The sequence below is a fragment of the Meleagris gallopavo genome, chromosome 1, assembly GCF_905368555.1.
Source record: "Meleagris gallopavo chromosome 1, MGAL_WU_HG_1.1, whole genome shotgun sequence".
Classification (NCBI taxonomy): domain Eukaryota; kingdom Metazoa; phylum Chordata; class Aves; order Galliformes; family Phasianidae; genus Meleagris; species Meleagris gallopavo.
Genome location: NC_139404.1, coordinates 86577488 through 86603682, shown reverse-complemented (window position 1 = coordinate 86603682; position 26195 = coordinate 86577488). Strand labels below are relative to the sequence as shown.

The following is a 26195-nucleotide window of genomic DNA, read 5'->3' as shown; positions in this document are numbered from 1 at the left end:
CTGGCTCTTCAAAGTAAAGTCCTTTGTTCCCAGCTAGGAGGATAAATGGGTTTTAGCTTTATTTTCTCAGAGGGAAGCTTATGTGATTGTGCTGTCTGTCATCTGTCTACTCCGATAAGTTTTTAGCTGCCACAGCCAATTATAATTATTTCCAAAGAAAAACATCACTACAGGCAGACATCTCTACGATAATTACATTTCTATGGATTTTGTGAAAGACGGCAGCAGATCGGGGTAGGGATGGGGAGGAGGGAGAGGATGGAGCACAAGACTCAGCTGGCAGCATGTCCTATGATGGGGGTCTGTCCTACAGACAGAAGCCTGCAGGCATTGCAGAGCCAGGCATCGTGAGTGCCTCTCCCTACAGCCTACAAGGTGTGCTGCCTCTCACCTGCTGGGTACAGCTTTCAGGGGACATGGCTGTGGCTACAGTTGCTGTGGTGCAGAAAAAGAGTGAGAGTGGGGATGGGCCTTCTTCCTGCTGGCTGTGGTGGACGGAAAGGATGTGGGTGTTTTGAAGTAGGCACCGGCACTATTTTTGCCCCGGGCCTGTACTTGCAGGTTGCAAAACTTGCTTGGCAGATGGGCTGGGTTGGCAGGTGCCTCCAGGGATGACTGATCTTGTCATGTAGAAGACAATTTATTTTCCATGCTCAGAAACCTGCCAATATACTAATGACAGTTGCTGAAGCTGGGTCTGTACATGTGTTTAGATGGCTGAACCATGTATCTATGTATGTTGAAGATACATAGAGCCTAATTCTCTCTGAAATTAGAAGGGATTATGATTTACACTGCAATGGACGTCAGGTATAAACAGATATAATTTTCTAACTGATCTTCTCTCTGAGCAAATCTTGACTGAAAGGAGAGGTATCTGGAACTGTCCTTGAAGATGTAGTAGAAGACTGTAGTTTGGGCTCAATTGAACCATTTCCTGAAATCCAGCATTACAGAATTTTCTTGGAGGATCACAATGCCTATGCTGAAAGAGGATCATGTTCACCACCTAAATACCACAACATATGGTTTCCATAAGCTCACTGATAATCCGGACCTCACCCCCAGGAGTCTCATTTAAGTGCAGGGCAGCTGCAGATAACATTGCAGACAGTTGCTCAGTTGCCATCAGCCCACCACAGGTGAAGCAGCTGCTCTACCAAGTGAACTGCACATAGTTTGTATACGCTGTAAGAACTATGGGTAAGAGCCAGGGAAGGGGGAAGTGTGAAAGAAGCGCCATTTCCCTAAAAACGGTTTTGAAATTGATGAAAAATGACTGCAAAAGGTTTATATATTTTCACAGCATTGCTTTATTTTTGACTAGGTCTCCAGCAACAATTTCTCAAAGTTAATTCAGGCTTTAGTCTTTTGGAATTTTTTTTTAATGTGCTCACGCGTAAAAGTCCATCAATATTTATAAATTCCATTTTTACCAAGCAGAATCTTTCATAAGAAGAAAACATTGATGCTTTTTAATTTTTTTAGTATCTGTAGTAAGTTCAGGGTTGAGCCTGTTCTAAAAATGTCATTTTCTGTAGAGCTGTGATGTATAGCTTTGGTAGCCCATCTTTGCCCCCAGGATGGATCTCAGAGTTAGATCTTAGGCCTGGAGAAAAGGACACAGAGCCTATTCTCAGCTTTGCCACTGGCTGATTGTGTGACCTCAGTCAGTTCATTGAACCTCAGTATACTTTGGTTTCCAGATCAAAACAGGAAGTAGCAATGTGCTTCTTTGTGTTGGTAAGAGAAGAACAGTGTTACCTACAGTGTTACTATTGTATTGTGACTTCTGGACAGGGATGGTTTCCCTGAGTGTCGTGATACAAAGCAATCTCCGAACAGAGATGGAGGTCAGCTCACTGCATTTCTTGCTGAGGGAGACAGCACTCACAGCCAGTTTGACAAATCTATCTACAGATACTCTTTGCTTTAGGCACGCAGGCATCTATGTCACTTTTGAAAATTTTCCTGCCAGCTACAGCACTCACTGTTTCCTGTACATTGGCTTGTGCATGAGCTGCATGGCTTTCTGCTCATGCTCTTGCTGAACACAGATAACAAATGATCAATGGTACTCCAAAGAGTTGTAAACCAGTATAAAATGGCAGATCGGTGCCTCATAGTGATACTAAAATATCTGCCTGAGTTAAAGAGGAAAACCATGCCTTGGAAGAGAGGCACTCATGCAGTTTTCAACAGACATAAACTACTTCTGTAAGAGCTCTGAGGCCCACTGTGCAAGTCAGAGACAGGGCTGCCTTTTTCACAGGCTCGAGAAGTGTTCTTGTGCAAGCTTTTAGAGCACTGTGTGAGGATGGGACACACAGCACTGCAGGGTAAACAGAGAGGGAGATGGTCACACAGATGTTAGAAGTAGTTAAAAGCATGCAGGTGTTCTTTCATAGCAAGGTCTGTATATCTAGCTTGGAAAGGGCAGCAGAAATGCCTAACACTTCTATCAGTAGGAATCCAAAACATCAGAACTGCCTTGCGCTGCATAATCCACTGAAATTCTCATAAAAGAGAGGCACTGTAGAAGACAGAACATAAGAGAGAGCATTGCAGATGCATATCTAGCAAGATGGCAGAGCTTCCTCCAGAGAATCAGAGAAATTACATGCACAGGGAGCTACTGTTGGGACATTTGTGAAACCCACTTCAGTAGTGTAGGAGACAGCACTTTATACAAAGCCATATTCTCTCACGCAAGGCTTCTGGCTCCAAAAAATTTCCTATGAGCGCTGTTTTGCTTCGAGGCCAGCGTGGGTGTGCTGCGTGCTGCCTTAGCAACAGGCGCATGCTGCATGCAGCTGTAGTCTTCTCCTCCCCGCAGCAGGAGGAGAGCATCCCCCCGGTTCTCTCACAGACAACATGCCGTGCAGCTCTGTACAGCACTGCTGCTGTTCCCAGTGTACAACTGTGGCTCTCAGCATCCTGGCACTTGGTCTGGGGACAGATGCACGAGCTATATCCGAAGCAGACATGCCTTCCCTACTAGCTCTGCTCCAGCCTGCTTCTCCTGGCCTCCAGAGAACATCATCTGAGGCAGTTTGGCAGGAGCAGGACCGGTTGCTTCATGCTGCTGCTGGAGTCAGATGGCTCCCATTGCTGAAGGCTGTTTACTAAACCGGAATGCTGTGGGGGACATCTGAGTGCTTTATGATTATCTGGATGAAACAAACACAGCAGGCGAGGCAGAGACGTCTGTCCAGTAATCACACGGAAAGGGCTGGGGGAAGACATGAGGAGAAAGCAGGAAGTCTCTAAAAAGGGATAACAAAAGCATCTTCCAAACCAACATTCGTGTCACAGCTAAAAAATACCAGAAGATGAGACATTAATGGGAATTCACAGATTTTCCCACAGCATTTTGATTCTGCCCTGGTTTTCACTAACTCATCCTCCGTTGAACTTTGGGGCTTCTTAGAACATTCACACACACACACACACATATATATATATCTATGTGCTTACGCACGTGTTCCCCAAATATATCCAACAGCCGGTTTATTTTTTGTTTTCACACTTCACCAACACACAGGGCTGAAAATGGAGTTATGTATTAATAGCTCCAAACCTCTCAGGACAATTCTCCCATTGCATGAGGGCTGCTTGCAGAGAAGCAACCCTCTTGTGAGGGTTGCAGTGAGCAGTACGTGCCCAATGCAGGAAGGGCTGAAGGAGAGCCTGCGTCCTTTCGGCTTTTGACCGAGCGGCGTTGCCAAACGGGCTGCTACGAGAACGACTCGTAAATCTCTTCGTCTTTTAACTCGGCCCCTCACTGCTCGTCCTCACAACGCCCTGTCGACAACGGGCGGGGCGCTGGCAGCCCGCCGCGGGTCAGCACGGCCGGCAGCTCCGCCACGTCGGCCCGCCCGCGCCGCCTCCGGCTCCCCGCGGTGCGAAGGGGGATTGCGAACCTCCACCAGCACAGCTGGAGGAAAGGGACGATGAAACTAAGAGATGACGCTCGTGTGAAAAACACACCTACGGAGCTCTAAGCTTCAGCCGCTACCGCGGGCGACTCCCAGTTTCCTAGGAAGGGCGGGAGGATAAAAATTGCGCCCGGGTCACCGCCTAGCAGATGGCAAGACCTGACCACTCCCCTAACCAGAACCGCCGTTAGTGAGCCAGTGGGCAGCTTGCCACGCCCCTAAGAGAGAGGCCACCCCGCCAATTAGTCCCGCCCTTCCCCGCCCCGCGCCGCTCTCTGCGCGGCTGCGTTTTTCCAGCCCGTTCGCTTTCCCGCTGCGGCGGTGGCGGCTCTGGAGGTCGGTCGGTAATCGGCCGCGCTGCCCTCTGGCGCTCCGCCATGTGGCTGCTGACCGCAGGAGCGCTCTTCGCCGTCCTGGGCGCAGGTGGGTGGGGACGGAGGGAAGGGGACGGAGACCCCTGCTCGGCCGCTGGCGCGGGGCTCTGCTGTGAGAAAGGGGGGGTTGGCGCCGCCGCTACCAGGGAAGACGGCGGGGAGGAGGGGCCGGGAGCTACGGCGGGGAGCTGCTGGGAGCCGGGATGCGCCGAACTGAGGCGGAACCGGGTATGGGCTGCTGCCCGCCGCCCCGTGCGGAAATCGCGGTCGGTTTCTTACGTCTCCTTCAAAAGGATTGGATTGTATCGGCTGTGGTGAACGCTGAGATGATTGAGTTGCTTCCTTTAGTTGAAAATCGCTTTTCTCGCTGAAATGGGGCCAGTGCGGGGTGTTGATTCGTCCTGCGAACGTATGAGCTCTAAAGGGGAGCAAAACAGAAAAAAAATTAAAAAGAAATTTACTAGGGAGTTAAATTATTGTAGGCTTAAAGTGGAGGAGATGTGAAGTCCGTTCCTGAAAGGACAGTGGAAGCTCGAGAGCTTCTAACTCTGTGCCCTTATTCGTTCTGGTAAAAATCCTTGTCCCAATTCATTGTGTTCGATTTGGGTACGTTTTTTGTTTTGGTTTTTTTTTTTTTTTTTTTTTTTTTTTTTTTGAGTTACATGGCTAAAAATGCAGCACAACGTGTAGATGGAGGAATATTAATTCATTGTAAAGTGCTGTTATGCACGGTGCGTGTTTAATCGTGGAATTGCTCAGGTTGGAAAAGACCTTAAAGATGATCAAGTCCAACCACATCCTGACCATACTACCCTAATCTGTTAATTACGTGCTCTGTGAAGTCAGTAGTAACTTCTGACTGGTTTGAGAACACGAAGACTGTTTCTGTGTCAGACGTGTGAGTATCGGGACTCGATGATCCTTATGGGTCCCTTCCAACCCGGGGTATTCCGTGATTCTAAGTCACTGATCTGACTCACTACAGGATGCACATGTGAGTGTGCTTACAGTTAGGGGTGTGTTGCCTTACAGTAAGTGGCCGTCTTTTCTCACCTTTGGGCTTTATCAGGCAAATATAGTCAGATGTTCTGAATGATTAATGCTGCTGTTAATTCCGGGAGCGGCTACTGTTGAACTGAGCTGTGATTCTATATAAATGATTGAAAATATTGGGAAGGAAGAATTGAAAGCTTTTGTACTTGGCAATCAGGGTAATTCAATTAGCCTTCCTTCGAATCCCTGGTGTAATGCTGGCATTATACTTCCTGTTAATCTCAAGAACTGATGAATGGATCTTCAGATCGAGTCTCAGCATTGAATTTGAGTTCTTGAAACAGTGGTTAGTAATACCCTTTTAGAACTGTGGGGGGAGAAAAAGGTTAGAAATGGCAGCGATAAAATAACGCTGATTTTTTTTTTTCCACTGGATGATATTGCTAGATGCATTAGTTACAGTGGTTTATAAAACAGGAAACCTACTGTTACAAATTCTACTTCCAGTTTTGTTTGCTATATGCTCAAATGCTAAGAATCGTGTCTTGCATGTTACTCCTCCAATGGGCAGGAAAGGGGAAATGAAAGAAATGTGCTCAATCTGCAGGCTTTTGGCTCCACCTGGAGAGAGAAACAAATGAAAACTTTTTTTTTTTTCCCTTCAATTAAGCTGCCTTGCCTTCCTTCTCTGAGAAGTATAGAGGTAGAAACGTTTCCCAGTGCCCTTAATGAGCTATAAGGGATGCTTTGTCGAGTGGACGGCACTGCACTTCCATTTCTAGATAGCTGTGTGCTCAGCAACAAGAATTGGAACATCGTTGGAACTGGTTGTGGTCAGTGTTACGTGCTTGCAGTGCAGAGACCAGGCCTCAGTGCAATGTTTCTCTGCATGGCATTTTTGGGGAAGTGTCCGAGGTGGCAGCCTGGAGTCTTATTACTATTATTAATTCATGATTGACTATGATATCTGCACATTACATGGATGTTTTTCTTTTGTTACTTCCTTAAATCAGAGTTTTTCTTCTTAATTCAATGGGAGACTTTCTATTTTCCCAAGTCTCACGTTGCCGTGCTTTTTCTTGTTTCTTTCATCTCTTGCATATTAAGAACTAATGCTGAATGTGTCCGTTTTCATTTTTCTTTCCAGGTTCCACCCAGCTGATGTTTAATGCAGTAGATTTTGTTGAAAAATATGCCTGTAATGATACAGTGGTTTTACCTTGCATCGTGATTAACCTAAAGGAGAACAATGACAGCAGCATGCATGTTTCATGGAAGAGACAAGGACAAGTAATTTTTTCTTTCAGTGGACCAGAACAGCGCATTTACAGGCACGAGTCGGTTCCATCAGCTAACTTCCTTTCTAAGATGGATTTATCTAAGGGTGTTGCCTCACTACAACTTAAAAATGCAGAAGCAACGGATGGAAATTACAGTTGTGAAGTAACAGAATTAAACAGAGAAGGAGAAACAAAGATGGAACTTAGAACTCACATGGGTGAGTTATCTGTCATTTTTTTACATGATCTGTTGGGAGTGAAAGACAAGATTTTATGGGAAAGGGAAATTAATGAATGTAAAAGTATTGCTTCTTGAAACTGAGAATACCCAGAGTGTAGCATCCAGGCTTTCTAGCTTGAATGTTATTTTGTGTTAAGTTAGAGGGAGTGTCTCTGGGGGAAAGATCTGAACACATTTTTTTCATTGCGTAGTAATGGGTGAAGATTATCTGTCAGATCTGATGAAATCTGTTTTCCCACATCTTTTAGGTTATATAGTTGGTGACATTTCTAGCACCCTTCAGTTACTGTGTTACATATTAAAACATATTCTTAATATCTTTGTAATACTGGGATGATACATCCATCAGAGTGGCAGCAAAGATCATATGTTTGATGCATTACATCTTGCAATCTTTAGCTGGGTTGAAAAAAAAAAAAATGAGTAGAACTAATAGAAATTTTTCATAAGAACTCTAAAACTTGATCTAAAGGCACACTGTTTTTTGGTGAGGTTGGAAACAGTACTGCTAGCTGCTAAATCGTTAGGCTTATCTAGCATGAAATGTTTTCTTTGGACAATGTTAGATTAAAAATAATGGTGACCAAACAATGACTTTCTTGTTTGTGAGCCATTTTAACTTCTCTTGCCAGATGCTGCCCATGTGCTCTAGTGCCTTAGCTGATGAATAACAGTATCTACTATACACATTCAGTCTGTCAAGTGTTCTGGTAGAGGTGGTTTGCACTTGATGTGTGTATTGTTTATCTGCTCTGTGCAGCACACTTTCTTGCTGCTGGAAGGTTTTTCAGAACTCAACGTATTGCACGTGCATAGAAAGTACATGTGGAGTCTTACTTGTCCACTGTGGAATTGTTTTAGGATATTTTTTTTTTGCTCTTAGCTGAGTGACAAATGCTGAAACTATCTTTGACTATCAAGCAGGTGCTACTTGTGTCCTGCTGCAGACATCTGTGTAGTTTACAGCTGGGCCTAATTATAGAGTTAATCGTATGCACTGCAAAACAGATGTAATTCTGAAATAAACTGAGAGGAGTACAGCCACTTTTTTTTTTACTTGTAAGAGAGGTCAGTGATTATTTTAATAAAATATTGCATATGATATAAGATGCGATTTTATTATTGTTTGGGGTTTTTTCGCATTTTTTTAGCTTTTATGCTTAGAACTTTGAAAGAGGTATAAAGTCTACAAAGCAGGAAACTGATGTAACTTTTCTAATTTCATTTTCTAGTTGACAGTTGCGACGAGGAAAAACCTCCAACACCAGTGGATAAGTGTGGTTAGTGAAGAATTTCTAGTTGCAAGCTTATGATAGCTTTTAGAGAATATAATAGAAAATATTTTAAATTTACTCTTTGTATTTGAGGGCTTAACTGAAGGTAAAACAGCTCCTTGCTCCATTGTTTAACATCTTCTGCATAATCTTCTGGAATTTGTTTTAGAGAGACTCCTGAGGAGGAGGTACAGTACAGGAGGGGAGCTTAGAAGTGGGCTGGTGAGCAACAGCCATTTTGAATTAGTCTCCACTCTGTTCTTTCTGAGCAGTGAGCTCACACTGTTATTACTAATGCTTTGCAATTGTTTTTATAGAGGCAATGTTATTAGAGCCAACTATTCTCCACTTCACAGAAAGCATGCTCATAGGAAGTGGGTGGCAAAGTGAGCAAGGTTTTTATGCCACGCTTTTTCCTGAGCAAGTATCTTTATAGGATATTAACCATAAAAGAATGTAGTTTCTAGTGCCTGAGTTCCCATGCCCTGCTGAGTCTGGAAGTCTTATTAATTTGGAGCTGGCTTCCTTATGTTGGCTTTCAAAAAACAAAAGTTTTTACCCAGAAGTTTGAGTTCTGTGAAGCACCAGATTAAGTGAAATGTATTAGCAAGAAAATGTGTTGAGCTGTTGTATTTTTGTATTTGCATGTTGCTTGTCCCAGCAATATTGTGAGCATCTCCATACCCAGAGTGCTTTTGGACTCCAAGACTTGCCGTGCTCGGTGCTCCCATTTTGCAGCCTGAAATCCTAGCACGTACCAGCAGGCTTTGTGGCTGCCTCTCTGTGTGTTTAAAGTAGGTGGTAATGCCACCTGCAAGTGGTGCTACTTCTCAGCCTGCAGATCTGTTTGCTTTCAATTCACGAGTAATTCCTTTGCATCAAGCACTGTCACCAAGACTTGCCCGAAGGGTTTGGTTTATCCAAAGGATGGCAAAACTGCGGTCAAGTTGCTATTGAAAATCGGTGTCTTTTTTTGCACATGAAGCAAAAAGCTGTAATGCAATGAGTTAGGTGAGGTTTTTTTCACCATAAGAAAGTTGATAGATATTCCTTGGTTTCTCTGCCTGTAGTATCTTTTGTTAATTTCCTTGTATTTATGTTGTAACTGTGGTGTATCTTATATGTCTCCTAAGGAAGCAAAACCAGTAATAATTGTCATAGCATCCATGTTTCCATCCGCTGCCTTGACTATGGTACCGCAGAGCTCCATTCTTGGGATCCTGTACCAATGCCAGTTTCTTTGACTTGTCTAACCAGAGATTGAACTCCTGGGTTTTATAAGCCCATGCTGGCTACAGAGCCTGTTTCTTAAGGTGGTCTGTAGTCCCAGTGAATAGCACTAGATGTTTTCAAAGAGACGTTCCTGTAGTGTCTTAGCACAAAACAATACAGCTTAAGACCAATACTAAGAGGTGTTTATTGGCACCAGAGGGCTGCAGACTTGCTTTCCTGGTGTTTCATCAGTTTGAGGATTAATCTCTGTGTCAGTTGCACTAAATTTCTGCTGAAGCCCTTTGCCTCAGTTACGTTTTTACTAATAGGAGGTCATTACTGCAAGGCAAACTCTAATTTGTTGGGAAATATGCTGCCTGTTACTAGTTAAATATTCCCTGTGGCAATAGCATAGTGCAGTGGCACGAGTCCAGATAACACGTGCCACGTCTTGGTATTATGGTAACTTGCACTGGATTGCAACAGCTGTTGTTGTAAGAATCTTATGCTGGGTGTGAGTGTTAACACAAGGTGATAAATGTGAATGGCAGAATGTGAGCCAGAAGGCTGACTTGCACAAAAATTTGGGAGAAATCAAATGCAAAGATAAGACTTGCTAATAAGGATAAAGTATTCCTGAAATGCATACCTTTCACATGCTGATTTTTACCATCCTTTTTCAAATAATCTGCAAAAATTGATATACCTTTGCATGTAATATTATTCATTTTGGGAGGGAGGGGGGGAGGAGGGAAAGGGCTGGAAGCAGGGATTTGGTGTGGAGAAGTGTTGTCTTACCATGAAATAATGCTTTCCTTCCTTTTAGGTATTACTGTTGCTTTAGAAACGTGAATCTTTTCTTTAACAGAACAGTTGAGCCAAAAAAAATTATGTATAATCAAGTCTATAATTTCTACTTAAACTTGCTCTCTATGGAATTTACGATTTCAATCTGTCCTCAAGGTATTACTTGCCATTGGAAGTTGTGAGGTATTGCTACTTTAATTCCCGTGTTTCTGGAGCTGCAGGTAGAGTTTTGAAATGAATGTGGAGAGTGAGTGCAAGGAGTATGCACCTAAATGAAGATTAGACATTTCCTTGCAAGTGAGTGTGGAGGCAGAGGAGCAGTGGCAAGTATAATGTAAGAGAAGACAACTTTGGCTTTCGCCGTGTAAGTTTAAATGACGTTATCTGCAGAGATGCCGGAATCAACTGCATTTTCCAGCTCAATGGAGATGTTTTCAGAATTGCATGTTGGATGGTGGCCTGCACGATCTTGCAGCACGAGTGACCGAACAACCCGAAGGCGTCCAAAATGCACGGGGCGAACAAAGCTAAAAGGATGATGATTGGAAGACTTGAAGGAAAATGTGTGATTTCTAAAATTAACGAAGCAGTGTTTCCCTCTAACGTAGGCTGGCTCCTCATCACGTGTCTGGACGTTTTTCAGGAATTGTAGCAGTTGGAAATAGAGTAGAGCAGCTGGGGAGGCATCATATTGGACATTATTCTTGCCTAACTTCCACGGTTAGCCAAATACAGAATTTTTCTGTGTTATTTGGCAGTTCTACAAGCTAGCTAGCTTGTGCTGCCACACAATATTATAAACATACCCTCCATTGCACTGAAGCTAAGGACCTTCAGTTTGCAAATGTTACAGTGAGTAGAAATACTGAAAAAAATAGGTTGTCACACAAGACTAGAGTGAAAATTACATAGGTAAAAGTCACGGCTTTCATAGCACTAAGACTTATAACAGGCTAACTATTAAATACCATCTTAAACAGTCTAGAGGATAGCCTAAACAGAGCAATACGTGTAAAGCTAGTAATTTTTGTGTGTTTGTTTTCCTCCTACGATTTTTCTTTCTTTGTTCTCTAGAACGACAGTTCGACCTAATCCAAAGTATTGTCATCGCAGCGTTGCTGGTCTTCATTATTGTTCTTTGCTGGGCTCAGTTAGGTGTTATTGGTGAGTATTGACTCTTTAATTCTTTGTAGCTATTGATTGGTCCTCGGATTGCTTATGTAAAGGTATCTGTGCAGGTTGAAAAGTGGTGCCTAAATCTAGAAGAATGTGTGGTAGAATTGATCCAGATAATACACAGTGGGGTACTGTGTAAGCTTTGTCAAATAATTGTTTGGTTTGATCTGGAATCTTCTCCTGATCACTCGAACTGTTATTTACATGTATTTCTTGAAGGTAAGATATTTCAGCCTAAAAGGTCTGGTTCTAATAGAGCTAGTCTACTGTATGGTAATGTTTTTGCTGCCAGTGTTGTTTCAAACTAGAACCTTTTTTTGCACGTACAAAAGTTGATAATCTACTGTCCTTGATTAAAACAAGGAAGCATTATTTCACTGTTGGTTCACCTTGACATTACTGGATGACTGGAAGCAGAAATATCTTCATTTTATGGTTGTAAAATCGATGTAATTCATGTAAAATTATACATTAATTTCTTGGCACTGGCAGAGCTATAATTTTAACACTAACATCAATGATTTTGTTAGAAGTTTTCAGAGGCAGTGCAATGCATCTGTCTGTGTCAGAAATCCTTGGCTTTCTTCACACAACAGTGTCCAACATGTATGCAGTGTAGGGGGCACTTTATATCTTACCCTGTTTCAAATAGTTCCCTGAGGTATAATTTGTTACATCAGTCTTCGAGCTTTTTCAGCCTTTTTCAGTTTGCAGGCTTCTGCTTAGAGTCAAGTCCATAGGAAATAATAGAAAATCACATTCAGAGTGATTTATGGTTATCAGATTCAGTTATCTATTTATACTTTGGTAACTTCTCATGAACCTCTGAAAGTGATAAGTGAACCTTCAAAGGTCCATCTGTGGTCAAAGGCTGAAAACTAATATGTAGAGATCTTTATGACTTTATTTCCAGAGTGTTAGATTTCTGATTTTTTTTTTCCCCTTATTATTTATAGTGATTCAAGACTCTGATCTGTTGTGATATGTTCTGAAACTGTCATTTGTACCAGAACTAGCATATTTTTAGCATTTTGAGAGCAAAGTGATAATTGTCCTAGGATAACCATGGATATGTATCCATGGAGAAGCAATTATTTTACAGGAGTAAGTTGAGCCTGCTTGGTTTTATTGCAAGCTCTGACTTCTCTGGGGAAAAGCAAACCCACTACCTCCAGCTAATTAACTGTGGGTGTACTTACTGTTTATTTTTTCCCTTATAGTTTGCAGTATTTTAATTAACCTGTGAATCCAGTGATGCTGTGCTGTACCTTTAACTGTATTTAGAACAAATGTAGTTATTTAACTGGGTGTTTCTTTCTATGTCTCACCATGAATTATATATTTTGGGGGGATGGTAGAGTGTGTTCTTGTTTGTTTGGGGTTTTTCTGTTAGTTTGGTTTTCCTCCAGGATTAACTTTGAGGAATTGAGTGCAGTGTATCCATTAGTTAGTTTTGCATTTGAGTCTAACTTTCCTCATCAAGCGTATTTGTAATATGAAAGAATAGCAGTTTCTAGCACAGGTATGCAGGATTTTTTTTTTCTACTGCTGCTAGCTTCAAATTAAGTTGCTGGTTTAAATGGTAATCTTATTTAGGAGTGTGGCTGGGACCCTGTTCTGTTAGACAATGTGAATGTGATGAATGAGTTTTAGCTACAAGAAAGAACATTTGGTAACCCATCTGTAGATAAAATTCTGTTTTGTATACCCTCTAAATTATTTTATCCTAGTAGTCTGATGTTGTTTTAACATGGTGAGAAGGATGTTAATTTTATACATACTCCTTGTTATTTCTTCTGAAGTTATTTACTGTATTTGTTTCCTGCTAGATATTACTGACTTCTTCATACACCAAGACTGTTGGTAAATGAATTTTCAAGCTTCCAGCAGGCACTTCCTATTTTGTTACTTTTCCTGCTTTAGGCAGTAAAAACACAGATGTGGCTGGTTAGCATGATATATATATTTGTACTGTTCCTTTTTTTCTGAAGACTTCCCAAGTGCTGCTGGTTTGAAAGTCTTCAGGAATCAACCATTGCTGAGATGGCAGCTAGATGTAGATCATTCTTACCTACTCATCCCTAAAACATTCTGGTGAGACAGGAATATCACCCTGTCGCACATCCAAGGTTGCACGGTGTCACTGGGAAGAGAATTATTGAATCCATGTTCAACGCTCACCAGAGTAATAAATCTGTTATAGTATTAATTAAATATCAGTAATTCATCTTCTTGAATTAACCTGCACCATGGCCCAGAGTTATTTTGATAGCATTGCACCTGAAGGTAGAATTAAGAATTCTAACTAAAACAGTGGTCCCAGGTTTCACTTATCTTAGTAAGCCATATTGACCATATCAAACAATGAAAACAAATGAACTTTTAATGATAATTACAGTTTTAAGTCTTAGCAGTTCTTTATGAAAACAGTCCTATTACAAAGTGCATATTTTTGTGTAATAATCTGTATGTCTGATCAGTGTCCTCACACTTTTTCTTTTGGTTTTGTTTTTAAGCATTAAAATGTGAAACTGTACGTAAGAAGAAAAAGCACATTACTGTAGCATGTAGCATCTTCACAGTCGTTGCTGTTGTAGCTGTTGTGCTTTTTATCCAAGGTAAGCGTAAGAAAATTGCCTTCCTAGATTAAGGGAATAAGAGCACAGACCAATCTCTTCCGTACTATTGTATGAATCACAGAATCACAGAATGGCCAGGGTTGGAAGGGACCTCAAGGATCACGAATCTCCAACCCCCTGCCACATGCAGGGCCACCAACCTCCCCATTTAATACTAGACCAGGCTGCCTGGGGCCCCATCCAACCTGGCCTTGAACTCCTCCAGAGACGGGGCATCCACAACCTCTCTGGGCAGACTATTCCAGCACCTCACCACTCTCTCTGTAAAGAATTTCCCCCTGATGTTCAACTCAAATCTCCCCTCCCTCAGCTTTAAAACCATTTCCTCTTGTCCTGCTGTTATCTACCCATTCAAAGAGTTGATTCCCCTCCTGTTTGTAGGCTCCCTTTAGGTACTGAAAGGCTGCAATGAGGTCACCCTGCAGCCTTCTTTTCTCCAGGCTGAACAAGCCCAGCTCCCTCAGCCTGTCCTCATAGGGGAGGTGCTCCAGTCCCCTGATCATCTTTGTGGCCCTCCTCTGGACCCTCAAATGAAGTATGAAGTTAGTTGCCACCTCTTAACTGCCACCTACTAATTTTACAATGAAGAAAACTCTAGAATACAACAGCAACAGCACTGGGAAGTCAGGCCTTCATATGTGTTCATGGGGAGGGGGTGCAGACTCCAAATTGTTTTCTATTTTCTGTGCTGCTGACTTAGATAACTATGAGGGGAACTGGGATTCTTTGAGGACCCTGAAAATGTGATGTACTCCATTTTTACTTTGTTCTTTATTTGAACAAAGGATTTCTGTTTTTCTACTTTCTGTACAACTGTTTGCAGATGGCAGTATTAGCATGAATCAAATTGGTCTTGCTTTTACCGTACTACCTGCTGGGATGCTGATGGTGCTTCAATACTCTATATTTAAAATGGGTGAGTATTTGTTTATTTCACCAACTCCAGAACGTTCTAGTTCAAAAACTGAGTATCCCCCTTCATAATTCACATAATCTGCATACTATTTCACTTTTTTATAAGTAAATCATAGATGCTATGATAGCATGCTGGCTTCTTGACCTTCATGGTATCTCAAAACAAGAAGTTTAACTTACACACACAATGCAGGATCTCTGAGTGACTTGCAGTTTTTTCCCTGCACTGACTGGCTGAGTTTGGGATCTAGGAGAACCTGGGTTTTCTTTGTGTGAATGACCTATCTTCCATATCTCTGTAGCTGAAATTTAAAAATGACAAGTTTCTTCCTTCCCCCTCTCCCTCTTCTCCAGTTCTGGACGATCTAACACACAAAGGATATGCACTGATGGGCTTTCAAGTTGTGGGTTACATAGTTGCTGTAGTTGGCTTTGCACTGTCTGTCTCAGGTAAGTAATTTATCTTCTGGAAGTGTCTTTTTACTTTTATTTGTACCCGATGTTTATTTCTAACACAAAAATACTATAAAAATAGTTTCAGTATGTTGAATGTTAGCAAGTAATTCATGTGAATAGGGCTACTTTGTTAATGCCCTTTTATGTGGTGAAAGAAGAATGGCCTAAAGGTACTATTGTGTTATCAGTCTCAGCAGTATATCTGACATGATTGCATTTTATGAGTAATTACCTTAAAAATAGTTTTTTAATTGTTTTAGTTTTTGCAGTAGTTAATTGCACCCTGAATCACCTGAAACAACCACTGACCTTTATCAGAAATTCGTTGTTAATCTCTGCTTGCATGCAAATTGTAACTGAATTGCTGGGAGGTGGCATTAAACCACTTAAGGTAAATACAGAAACAGTAAACTTGGAAGCATTCTTGAACTACTTAAGCCCAGTAGTGGCTGCCATCTTGTTTTAGCTCTGAGAAAATCAACCACTGATGTAAAGGAGCACCAGCTGTACCCTTTCCTTTGTTCTACCCCTTCTTTGTACTCCCTACCCAAAAGACCACCAGAAAACCCAGCAACAGGGTGAATTTAGAATTAGCTATCCTTAGCTGTATGTTTAGTTGGAGCATACATTCATTCAAGGCACTGGTACATCTGATTTATCACTTCATGAAGACATTTTTAATCATTTATCTGATTGGAGATTTAAAGTAAAAGTTTCTCTTTGCAATAGGTCCTAAAGATTTCTCCATTCTGAGTGAAATGATGGACCTTTCAATGGAGCTTTAATTTGAGTCTTTTGTTTAATATTTATGGAAGTATTTGTGAGGAGCATCTAAGTGTTGTCTAGTAAAAGTGAAATAGATCTATAGGAGATTCCTGATAGGTGAAGTGTGTAGAGTGATCCAAAATGGGGGATGGTTTTATTGTGCTCAAAGAGAAAAAAATTCACACTCTTTTCAGGAGGACGCTTTCACAGGTCATACAGGGTAGATGTTAGCTCTGTTGCTGTAAGTTCAGCTCAGTGACCTTTAAGTGTCATCAGAAAGAGCCCATCCCAGGATCACTTCACAGGTAGTTGCTGTGTCCCCCTTTAAGACCTTAGGAAGATGCAAAAGTAGTTAGGGGAGGGGTTTGAAAGAAATTAATCACTTATGTTTTTCTTGAGCCTATTTATTTGAGTATTCATTTATTTCTGAAAAGTTTGTTATTTGTCAGTTGATACAATGTGTTTTGTTTTGTTTTGTTTTTTTTAACAGCCTGTCCTTCAGTCCTCCTGTCTGTTGTAATTGCCGGCTTAGTTGTTATGGCTGTTGCGGATCTTCTTGCTCTGGTTTATGTCTATAGTTGTAAGTAGCATCCAATATTCTGCACTAATTTTATTTATTTGAGATTTCACAATTATGCAGTTTAAAAAAAAAAAAAACAAACCCAACAAGAAAACCACTGAAAAGTTGACTAAGTTGGCTTTTGTTTCCCAGAGACTATGGAGTATCTTGAGTAAAAAATAAAACTTCAGACGTATTAGGAAAGCCAACACTTTTATAACAAGCGTGTTTCAGATGTAAGATCTTAGCTTAAGCTCTGCATTTACACAGCTGCCTAGCTAAAGGTTAGCTCTAAAAAAGCAAAAGAATTTCAAGAACTCTGTGGAGAGGATTACAGGGTGGTGTAGATAACAGCTTATTGTAGATATGTGCAGGATGTGAATTTGAAGAAGCAATATCTACCTAATGATTTCCACAGGTTAGATGTAGGTTAAAATAAGAGCAGTTTGAACGAGGACCTCTTGTTTCAGTGAATCCTGGTTTTCTTGTGCTGATTGCCAGGAGCAAAAAATAGCAACACTTTGTTTCAGAAACTGGTCTGGTCACCAGATCTCAAAAAGAGGAAAGACCTGAAGGTATAAAATCCAGTCAGGCCTGCTAAGCAAGCATAAAGCATATCAACGCTGTGTGATGGAATGTGGTGCAGACATCTCTAAGCTGGTGCACCACAGCATAACACTATGTGGACTTTATAATTTGTGTGTGAGAGAGCAGAGAAGCTTTGTTTGCTTCAAGCTGTGAATGAAAGCTCTTCAAACAGCTTGTCAGTTTGGATTCAGAACTATACAATTGAAGATGCATTGCTAGGTTTGTACAGTTACCTAGTCTGCAGTGAATTATGTGATCTTCCCAGTTCAGTGTGTACACACCATGTTTGGCATGGTCAGAAATAATAGACCCTGAGACCAGGAGGGATTCTATTGAAGAAGAATATAAGGCAGAAGATGCAATATCTGGTAACTGAGATGAAGACAAAGCATGAGGCAAAGCCTTCTAACAATGGAAGTTTGTTTTTTTGATGTTGAGCCATTTACAAAGCTTGTATAAAATAAGCACAAAGAAAAATATGTAGTGTAACTCATTTTTACAGCTGAATGCCTTCAGTGAAGTAGTAGATTGCACATAAATATTTAGTTCCTTAACTAGAGGAGCGCTTAGAGGCTTTTGGAATTCAGAGGTAGTATTAAATAGATACAGATAGAGGAAGCTGCAGTTTTGTGTTGCTGCTCTTCCAAGTCAAACCAGTAGATATTTTTATTTGGTTGATCACTTGTTCTTTCTTTTAAAAAATTTTTTGTTGTTATAGGTTCCAGAATGAAAGATCATCAAACTCCAAGGGTAAGCTTAAAATTAATAAATTTGGGGTGACTAGATGGCTCAGGGGATTTTAGTGAGATACTGAGCCTTTCTTCACTAGTTCGAATTCAGACCAGGTTGGTAGCAAGCAAAAGTTCTGGCTGTGTAACAGATGTCTAATGTTGAGTGAGTTGGTGGTCTTCATTGTCCCTATTGAGTGCGTCTTAAGTACTGTAATTGCAACCCTTATCGAGTGTTGTGCTCAGAGTTTGAAGGGATGTCACAAAAAGGTGGTGAATGTGAATGGAAGCTTGGTGTCTTTACAATGCACTCTTAGGCATGAACTTATAAAGACCATTGGTTAATGTTTGTTTTTTTTTTTTTCCATTAAGGTGAGTGCATAACACTTTTGTTTGCTTGGTTTTTATATAGGTGGCTTATAAGAAAGGTTTAGGGTTGTTTTTTTTTTTTTTTTTTTCCCATGGCCTTTTACTACAGAACTCTTGATGTTTTCTTGAATCCCCATCTATACAAATGCTATAGCCTTTATCTTTTCTGATTTTCCTTTAATGCCCCTTAATTTGATGAGAAAATCTGAAATCAGAGTGTCTGTCTTTAGGTCACACAGAACAAATGGAAAAGTACTTTTTTCTGCAATAAAAAAAGATTTTTTCATACATCTTCGCACATTTTCCCTGTTTTCTAGAATACACATTTTCTAGAATAATTCCTTGAAACAATAACTTTCACAGAGTGACATAGTATTTCCTAGGGGTCCAAGAATGTAAACTCCCTAGTTCTGAAGTTTTGCAGAAGCAAGTAAAAAGGAACAAATATAAAGTATTGATAAAGCTCTGTTGTAGTGGGGAGTGTGGCACATACTGAGTCATTTCATTTTTGTAGATGCCAGCCATCATTCGAGATGCATTCTCAGGTCTCTATTTCAGTCTAGCCTCAGACTAGACTGGTGAAGAAAGGCATGTCTTATTAGTGAGGTAGAAGAGCTGATAATGGAGAGAAATTGATTTATTCTTTGTTTTTTCTCCATTCCCATTTAAATAATAGTATTTTAAAGGATTTGTCACCTTACTTAGGGAAGTATGTGGAACTTGAATTTTTTTATATATGAGGAGGTTCACAAAGCTCATGGCATTTCTCAGCTCGTTCTTAACAGTGTATTACAGATGCACTTCAGTCAAAATGCAATCCTGCCTGCTTTTAACATGCTCGGGTTTACTTGTAAAATGTAGGCCAACAGAGTAAGAGGAGGCGTTTTCTTTTTCCTTAGTTTTTCTCTGTTAAATGAGCTTTGATATACAAATCAACATGTGAGATAACAACATCCTTTGTGGCTGTTTCTCTTTGAGCTGTTTTCTTCGTGGGATAGTTTTATGCAAGGATTTGGCAACTAAAGAAATGGCCAGTAATGTATTACGCGGTGAACTTCACATTACTCCGAATTGGAGACAGGAATAAAATCTAAAGACTCCTCCCACTAAAAACACACTTCTTGTAGTTTAAATTAGTGGTGTGTCAGAGGAATTTCGGTGACAATTTGTACCCATCAACTTAGAGAAGTCACAGTGAAAATTGTGTCAGTGTGTTGCTTGTTTCCACTGAGGGTTTTTCAGCGTTTTTGCTTTGAGGTAATGAACAGATGAGAAATAGTTTTGAAAAAACACCTTCATTCTGTGTAATCTAAAGACTAACAAATACTTACTGTCGGTGGAGGGCTTCGTTTTGATTGTGGGGCATGCTTACAAAGTGATGCTTGATTCTTTCTTGAGGCTGAGGGGGAAAAGGTGCGTATTTTGATATCTGCCAATTTTAACCAATTGCTAATTTGCTTGCATTATTTCTGATGATTATCTACCAAACTTAATGCACAACTGTGGTGTGTTTCCTTCTGAGGAAGTGACACTTGGTTGCTTGACTACTTTTTTTTTTAGTCATGCTGTTTTATTCCTAACCATTGATCGAATTGCAGAAATAATCCGGTAGGTTTTAGGGGTTACAAGTAGTGTTTCCAATACCTTCTGCTGCCACCTAGAGGTATTGCATCTGAGGAAAAAATTGCAATGGGGAAAAATAATCTGGAGAATGTAGTTATTGATTTTTAATTTCGGGGGAAAATTCTAGTCATTAATTTTATTAACATTCAGCTTTCTTGATTTTTGTAGAATCACTACTTACTGTATATGTCAATTAGAGTAATTTAACTGTGGCGAGCCAAAAGTAAACATGAAGACATTTTATACATATATATATTTTTAAATGTTTTGCAGAAAGCTGTAGAAGAACCACTAAATGGTAGGTGATATTCAAGGCTTACCTTCTAATTAAAGGATTAATTATGGAAGTAATTAAAAAATAAAAAAATAGTAGTTCCCAATGCAACAGCACTGAGATGGCAGATAGAGCCATGTAAACTGCCATATGTGAGTCAGTAAGTTTGATCTCTCACTGAAATAGTCTGCAGCTCCAAACCCTCTGTTCTGCACTGCTGTTCCTTCTAGCCATGCCACTTGGGGGCTGTTTTGGAACAATTGTAATACCTCAGTATATTGTGCCCCTCCCACTTTTTTTTCTTTCCCTCTTGAAAGCAGTGTTAGTACTACTTTATAAGCATTTATTTTAGTGGAAAACTTGTGATTCTAGCAAAATCTAGCCCTGTCATTCAAAACAATATCAAAACTATAGTTTTGATATTTCCCTGAATTGGGAAACTGATAGCATTTAAGATTCAGGAAACTTACAGTGAGAAACAGATGACTAAAACATCATTTTGCTATTCTGTTTATTAACTGGCATGCTCAGTAGTAGCAAATTCTAAAATTAATTTTAAAATTAATCTGAACATTAATTGTGAAGTATTTCTTTCTGTCTGGTCTGTTACTAATCCATTTGCTTGGCTTTTAAAGATACAAAAGGAGTGATGTTAGAATGATGGTGAGTCAAATTACGTCTTCAGCTATTTATTGTAATGTTTACTTGGGGATTTTGATATTTAGAATTAATCTAGTGCTTAGAGGGAAGGTTTCAGTGCAGGTGCTGCTCTTAGTTAAATCACATTTAGTTGATCAGAGAGAAAATACTTTCTGATTTTTTTCTAAATGTGTATTTTCTGATGGGGGCAAAAAAGTACATTTTTAAACAGAAGGGGATGGGTTGGTGAGGGAACTGTTGACTAGTATGGTTTTGATTAAATGTGAGAAGTCAAGTACTTAGCTTCTTTTCTGTTGATACAGTCTAATAAGACACATGTACTCTTCTGTGGGTGGTGGGTGATTTTATTTGTATGGAAGTTGTTTAATATTTTAAATATTATTAAACACAGATTGGTCTCATTTAGGAGTTTAAATTTCAGGTTAAATGCTTAGATTTAAAATTAAAGCAGATGTTTACTTGTGCTGTTCTGCCCTTCCCTTTAATGGGAGTAGGATAAAAGAGCACTCATTGATGCAACAGATAGTTCTGCTTATTGCAGAAACTGAGCAAACCTGTCATGAAGCATCACTAAACCTTAAACTGAAAGCTTCTGCATCAAAATACAACAATTTGCTAGTCAAGAAAAAGGGCAGGACCACATTAAGCCTCCTAATTTCTTTGAAATATTTTTGTGTCACATCTAGAAGGCATGAATTGACACTATGATAGTAAATCATACGCTAGGTAGTCCTAGCTGGAGCAAGGTACAGCAGCTGATTTCTTAAAAGCAGACTGCTTCATAAATACCACGTACTGCTAGATGTTACTTGTGGTACTTACGCCAAGTGTGTGATTCATCTCAATGCACTACAGGATTGCTTTCTAAATGAATACAAATAGAAATATTTTCACAGTTTGAAGGCCAGTTGCATTGGTATCTGCTACATACATTGTTGAAAATGTGTTCTAGTCAGTATGAACTGGAGTAGACAGGCAGAGTGGAAAGTAGGTCATGCTTCAGATGTGACAATTCCATTGTTTGATATTAGGGAACAAACAGATATTTACTGGTGCATTGCGTTCTTTTTTCAAAACTCTCAAGATGTGAGATAAGGATAAGATCAGTGTAGCTACCACTCCCTGCAGAAGGCCAAGGCAGTGTTTTGCTTGGAGATCCAATTTTAGAATGACTGTTGCTACTTGGGTCTCCTTTAAGCTCTTGAAAGCCTGCCTTTGCATTTAGCACTGAGATGGGTCTCACAAAAGCTCTGATACTGCAAATCATCAATTTCATTCTGAGTTTTTTTTAAGATGGGCTAAATTCCTGACTGCTTTGTCTGCTTTGGAAGATGGAAGTCTTCTTTTTTTAAAAAAAAAAAAAAAAAAAAAAAGAGTATTACACATGGAGGTTAAGGGTTTTCTCTTCCATGCTAGAGGCAGGGACATTTTGAGCTGTACCTACTTCAGATTTTTACTGCCTCTTGAAAGTTTGTTCATATGCTGCAGGGAATAAATCAGGTGTTGAAACAACATTCGTTCATAATATGGCATGTGGAAGTGAACCAGTGTTAGGAGTGAAAGCAGAGTTGGAAGCCACTGTAGCTTATTCCTATGTGTAAGGTGGAACTCCAAGGCACAGCATCCACTTTGCTGTTGTGGAGAGACTGGAATAGCAGTTGCCTATTAGTTACCATTCTGCCTTAGCATTCAAGCAAGAGAAAACTTTGAAAGAGGGGAAAACAAAAAAGGCTTTTTTTCTTTTAAGTTGTAACTTGGGCAGTTCAAAGTGCTGCTGGTTAAAATATTTCTATGAATAATCATATATATATGTATATCTTCTTTAATTTTCAGTATTAAAGACAGAGACCGAACCTACTGCAGAAATGAGTGATGTGTGAGAAGTACACCGTTGTTTATACGCCGTGGCCTTGAAGATGCACTACTCAAAGAGAAGAAATTCAGGAAACTCGTTGTTTTGCATGTGTGGCAAAAGTGCTTTTGATATAAATGATGTAATTTTATATAGTCACAGCAGTAGCGAGGGACGTGCGTGTTTGCCCAAGTGTGACCTTTATTTCTTTTGTTACGGTATATATGGTGTGGTTGAGGGTGAGAATATAAAAAGCACTGTTTGCCCACTACAGCATCTCCCTGCAGTATACTTAGTGGTATTACTTTCCAAAGTTATCATCAGTCACTGCTTTGATAATGGGCCTGCTCTGCCCAAAGATTGCAATACCATTTAGAATATTGTTTTCTTTATTTGTGTGCATGGGCAAGGTATGGTAGTAATGTCTGTGATACAAGCAGGAAGCAGGAATTGGACAAATATTTTTTCCAACGTTCAGCAGAATTTTTATATAAAAATAAAATGCTTAGACACAAAGTTGTATAAATGCAAATTTTACTGCCAGCTCTCCTTTAGAGATTAACCAAGATATCTTAATTCCACAGAATGGTAATATTCCTGTCAATAGACAGCACTCATGTATGCTGTGGTGGCCAATACTTTAGTCTGGCGAGAGAGCTCTCAGTGCCTCTTATGTTTTCTTTGAGCAGCAGCTCAGCTTTCAGAGCCTAATTCAGCACGGGAATTACAGAGCATTTAGTAATTTTCACACTGAATGTGGTTCACGTGTTTGTTCATGTTGTGGAGTTTGTGGTACTGGAACCACACACAGTTTCAGGCTCTCTTAATGAGTGTATTTGTAAAACACGTTGATGCTTCAGAAGAAATTGAATTGTCCTATTAGTGTTTTTAAATCTCTTTTCTTGAATGGAGATTGGAGTTATTTCATTTCTGACCCAAATTTGTGTTTGTGTTATGTCACAGATGCATAGAATAGAATTTGTGTAGGAGGAGTTGATGAGAAGTGAGGAGGTTTAGCTGCTGTTACACATAAGTGGCACAGATAAAAATCCACATTAGATTGATTCTATAGAACCTGCACATTCCATGAGATTTTAGTGTTTTACAGCTGTTTTGAGAGTTGTTCCAATGTAGCTGGCTTCTCTTGGACTTCATTGAGAGTTTGCAGAAAACTTCTCCCCAGCTCCCATTTGTACTAGGCTGATTTCAAAGGCACACGTGGTTCTCTCCTAATGATTTAAAACTTTCTTTAGAAAGCTGTTGCTGAACAGTAGTGTAATAATAAAATCCATTTCTTAAAGGGTATTGACTATTATAACAAGTTTCAGGATTGGATGTTACGAAACAAGGGTTTGTAGCCATGCTGCAGCTGTGTGTTGCAGACATCCACGTGCAGGCTCCATCCAAGTCTCAGTGCAGACAGTTTGCATCGAGAATTCAACTAAATGAAATTGAAATATCCAATCTTAGAATATTCACTCTAACAGTCCTGTTGCAAAGGCTGCAGTACTGAACCACCAAAACAGCCCTTGGTCCAACTTTCCCTAAAATAAGTTAAATTGGCCACAGTGTAGAGAGTTACTTGTGATAAAGTGTTTAAGAAGCAGATGCAATTTACTTGTTTGTCAGTGGGAATATTCCTATCAGATTTCTGCTCCTCGTATATGAATCTTCTCAATACAGGTCTTTCCATAGTCATAGCGATCCACCTAGAGATGGGAGACGTTCTTCTGTGTTAACGATTCAATATTGGAATTTAATCTGATTGAGATTTGCTCCTCATTTGTTAATGATTCTTTTTGGTTTGTTGTAAGTAGAACAGTTGAGGAATTAAACAAAACAAACACACTGGAATTCTCTTGAGCTATCCTGCCTTACAAAACAAACAAACACGTATAATAGCTTTATGTTAACTACTGTAAAGGAAATTGCAGTAGAATCCGTTGTGTGTCTCTGTGGTGATGAGGCCAGGCTGTTACTAGGGTACTGCTGAAACATTTAGAACTCAGTGGCTGTGTACAGCCTGCAGAATCAATTGCTCTAGAAATGAGAGAAACCCAGTGTGCTGTTGCTAAGGGCTCTCCTCTGGGTTTCTTGGAGGTGCAAATTTAACAGTGAGAGTTTCAAAAGTCATTGATCTGCCCAGCCCTTTCCCACCAGTGATTAAAACCAAAGTTCACAACTGTATGACACCATTCGTGTTTGTATGTATGCGTGTATATATAAATGCATAGACATTTTAAATATCTATAGTCTTTATCAAGAATGTTTTTATTTATGAAACATGAAATGATTTTGTAAATATTGTGCTAATATACTGAAATAAAGTCATTTTAAGTTGTTTTTGTCAGAGATTTTTCTTGTTGCTGTCTCCCCAGGGAGGTGGTTGAGTCACCATCCCTGGATGTTTAAAAACTGTTTGGATGTCTGCTCAGGGACATGATTTAGCAGAGGGTTGTTAGAATTAGGGTTGTGTGGTGAAGTTGTGGTTGGACTCAATGATCTTTAAAGTCTTTTCCAACCTGAGCAATTGTATGATTTAACTTACGTAATTGCTTTTGTAAATTTGGACATACCTCTTCTTCTCTGTACCTTTACACCGTGTCTCTCTCTAGTGACTAGATATACAGGAATGTGCTTGACGACAAGTTGCTACAGCTACTTCTGTCTTAAAAATCTTATTTCTCTTCTGAAAGCTCGTCCATTTGGGGAAGGAAGTTTGCAGCTTGCTCTCTAATAATTTGTATCTAGGCTGACCATCTTCCAACATGAGATGTCACCAGAATATGATTTGGGAGAAAATATGGGCTGGTGAATAACAGAAGCTTCTAGTATAATTTAAAAAATACAGCAGGACAGTCTCTACTTCTAGTCTTCATAATGTTGAACTGACTTTTCTGAGATAAAAGACTTGTGCTACTGCTCAAGTACTGCTCCATACTTAAAAATTTTCTGATGTCTGGCAATCATCAGAGTGGAGAAATGGGAGCTCAAAGTGTTCTGTAGAAGTGTTTACCCTCTTATATTTACTTCAATAGAGCTGAGCTGCTGTGAGAATTACTAGCCATTCCCTGCTGCTCAGAGGGGATTTAAGCCACAGCTGTTACTTTAAGACCTCTTCTGAAATATTTTGTGATTCCCCACCAGCACTTTACTTTGAAAATGAGCCACAAAGCATAGATGTGACCATTAAAGGTTTTAGAACTTTTGTGTGTGAGATTCTTATGCACACTGCATGAACTTACAGGGTGAGCTGTAAGCTGAGAGCTAGAACTGATCCTGCATGAGCTTCCCACAGGCTGCAGCTCTCCCAGCACTGCCCCAACACGGCTCTGAACCGCTGGATATACCCGTGAGGCACTGCTCCACACAGGTCCCCAGTGGGTGACAGCTCCCCCAGGCCTCCGGCCCCACTGCGGGCTGCTTTCCACGGGCTGCAGCTCCAGCCCAGGGCTGCTCCGTGTGCTTTGGC

At 40.2% G+C, this 26195-nt stretch overlaps 1 protein-coding gene across 5 annotated transcripts; it reads left to right on the top strand.

The window, feature by feature from the left end:
* Window positions 1–4176: 4176 nt before the first annotated feature.
* CD47 (CD47 molecule) lies at window positions 4177–25075 on the top strand. Of its 5 annotated transcripts, XM_085239375.1 has the most exons (12): window positions 4177–4361; window positions 6453–6803; window positions 8059–8106; window positions 11194–11283; window positions 13812–13913; window positions 14758–14850; window positions 15204–15299; window positions 16561–16650; window positions 17936–17967; window positions 20211–20235; window positions 20847–20874; window positions 22705–25075. In XM_085239375.1, the coding sequence occupies exons 1-11, from the start codon at window positions 4316–4318 to the stop codon at window positions 20870–20872; spliced, it is 999 nt and encodes a 332-aa protein (XP_085095501.1). In that variant the 5' UTR covers window positions 4177–4315; the 3' UTR covers window positions 20873–20874; window positions 22705–25075. The 5 variants fall into 5 exon arrangements, with proteins under 5 accessions (XP_085095501.1, XP_085095533.1, XP_085095518.1 ...); XM_085239407.1 differs by lacking the exon at window positions 8059–8106; XM_085239392.1 differs by lacking the exon at window positions 20211–20235.
* The last annotated feature ends 1120 nt before the right edge of the window (window positions 25076–26195 follow it).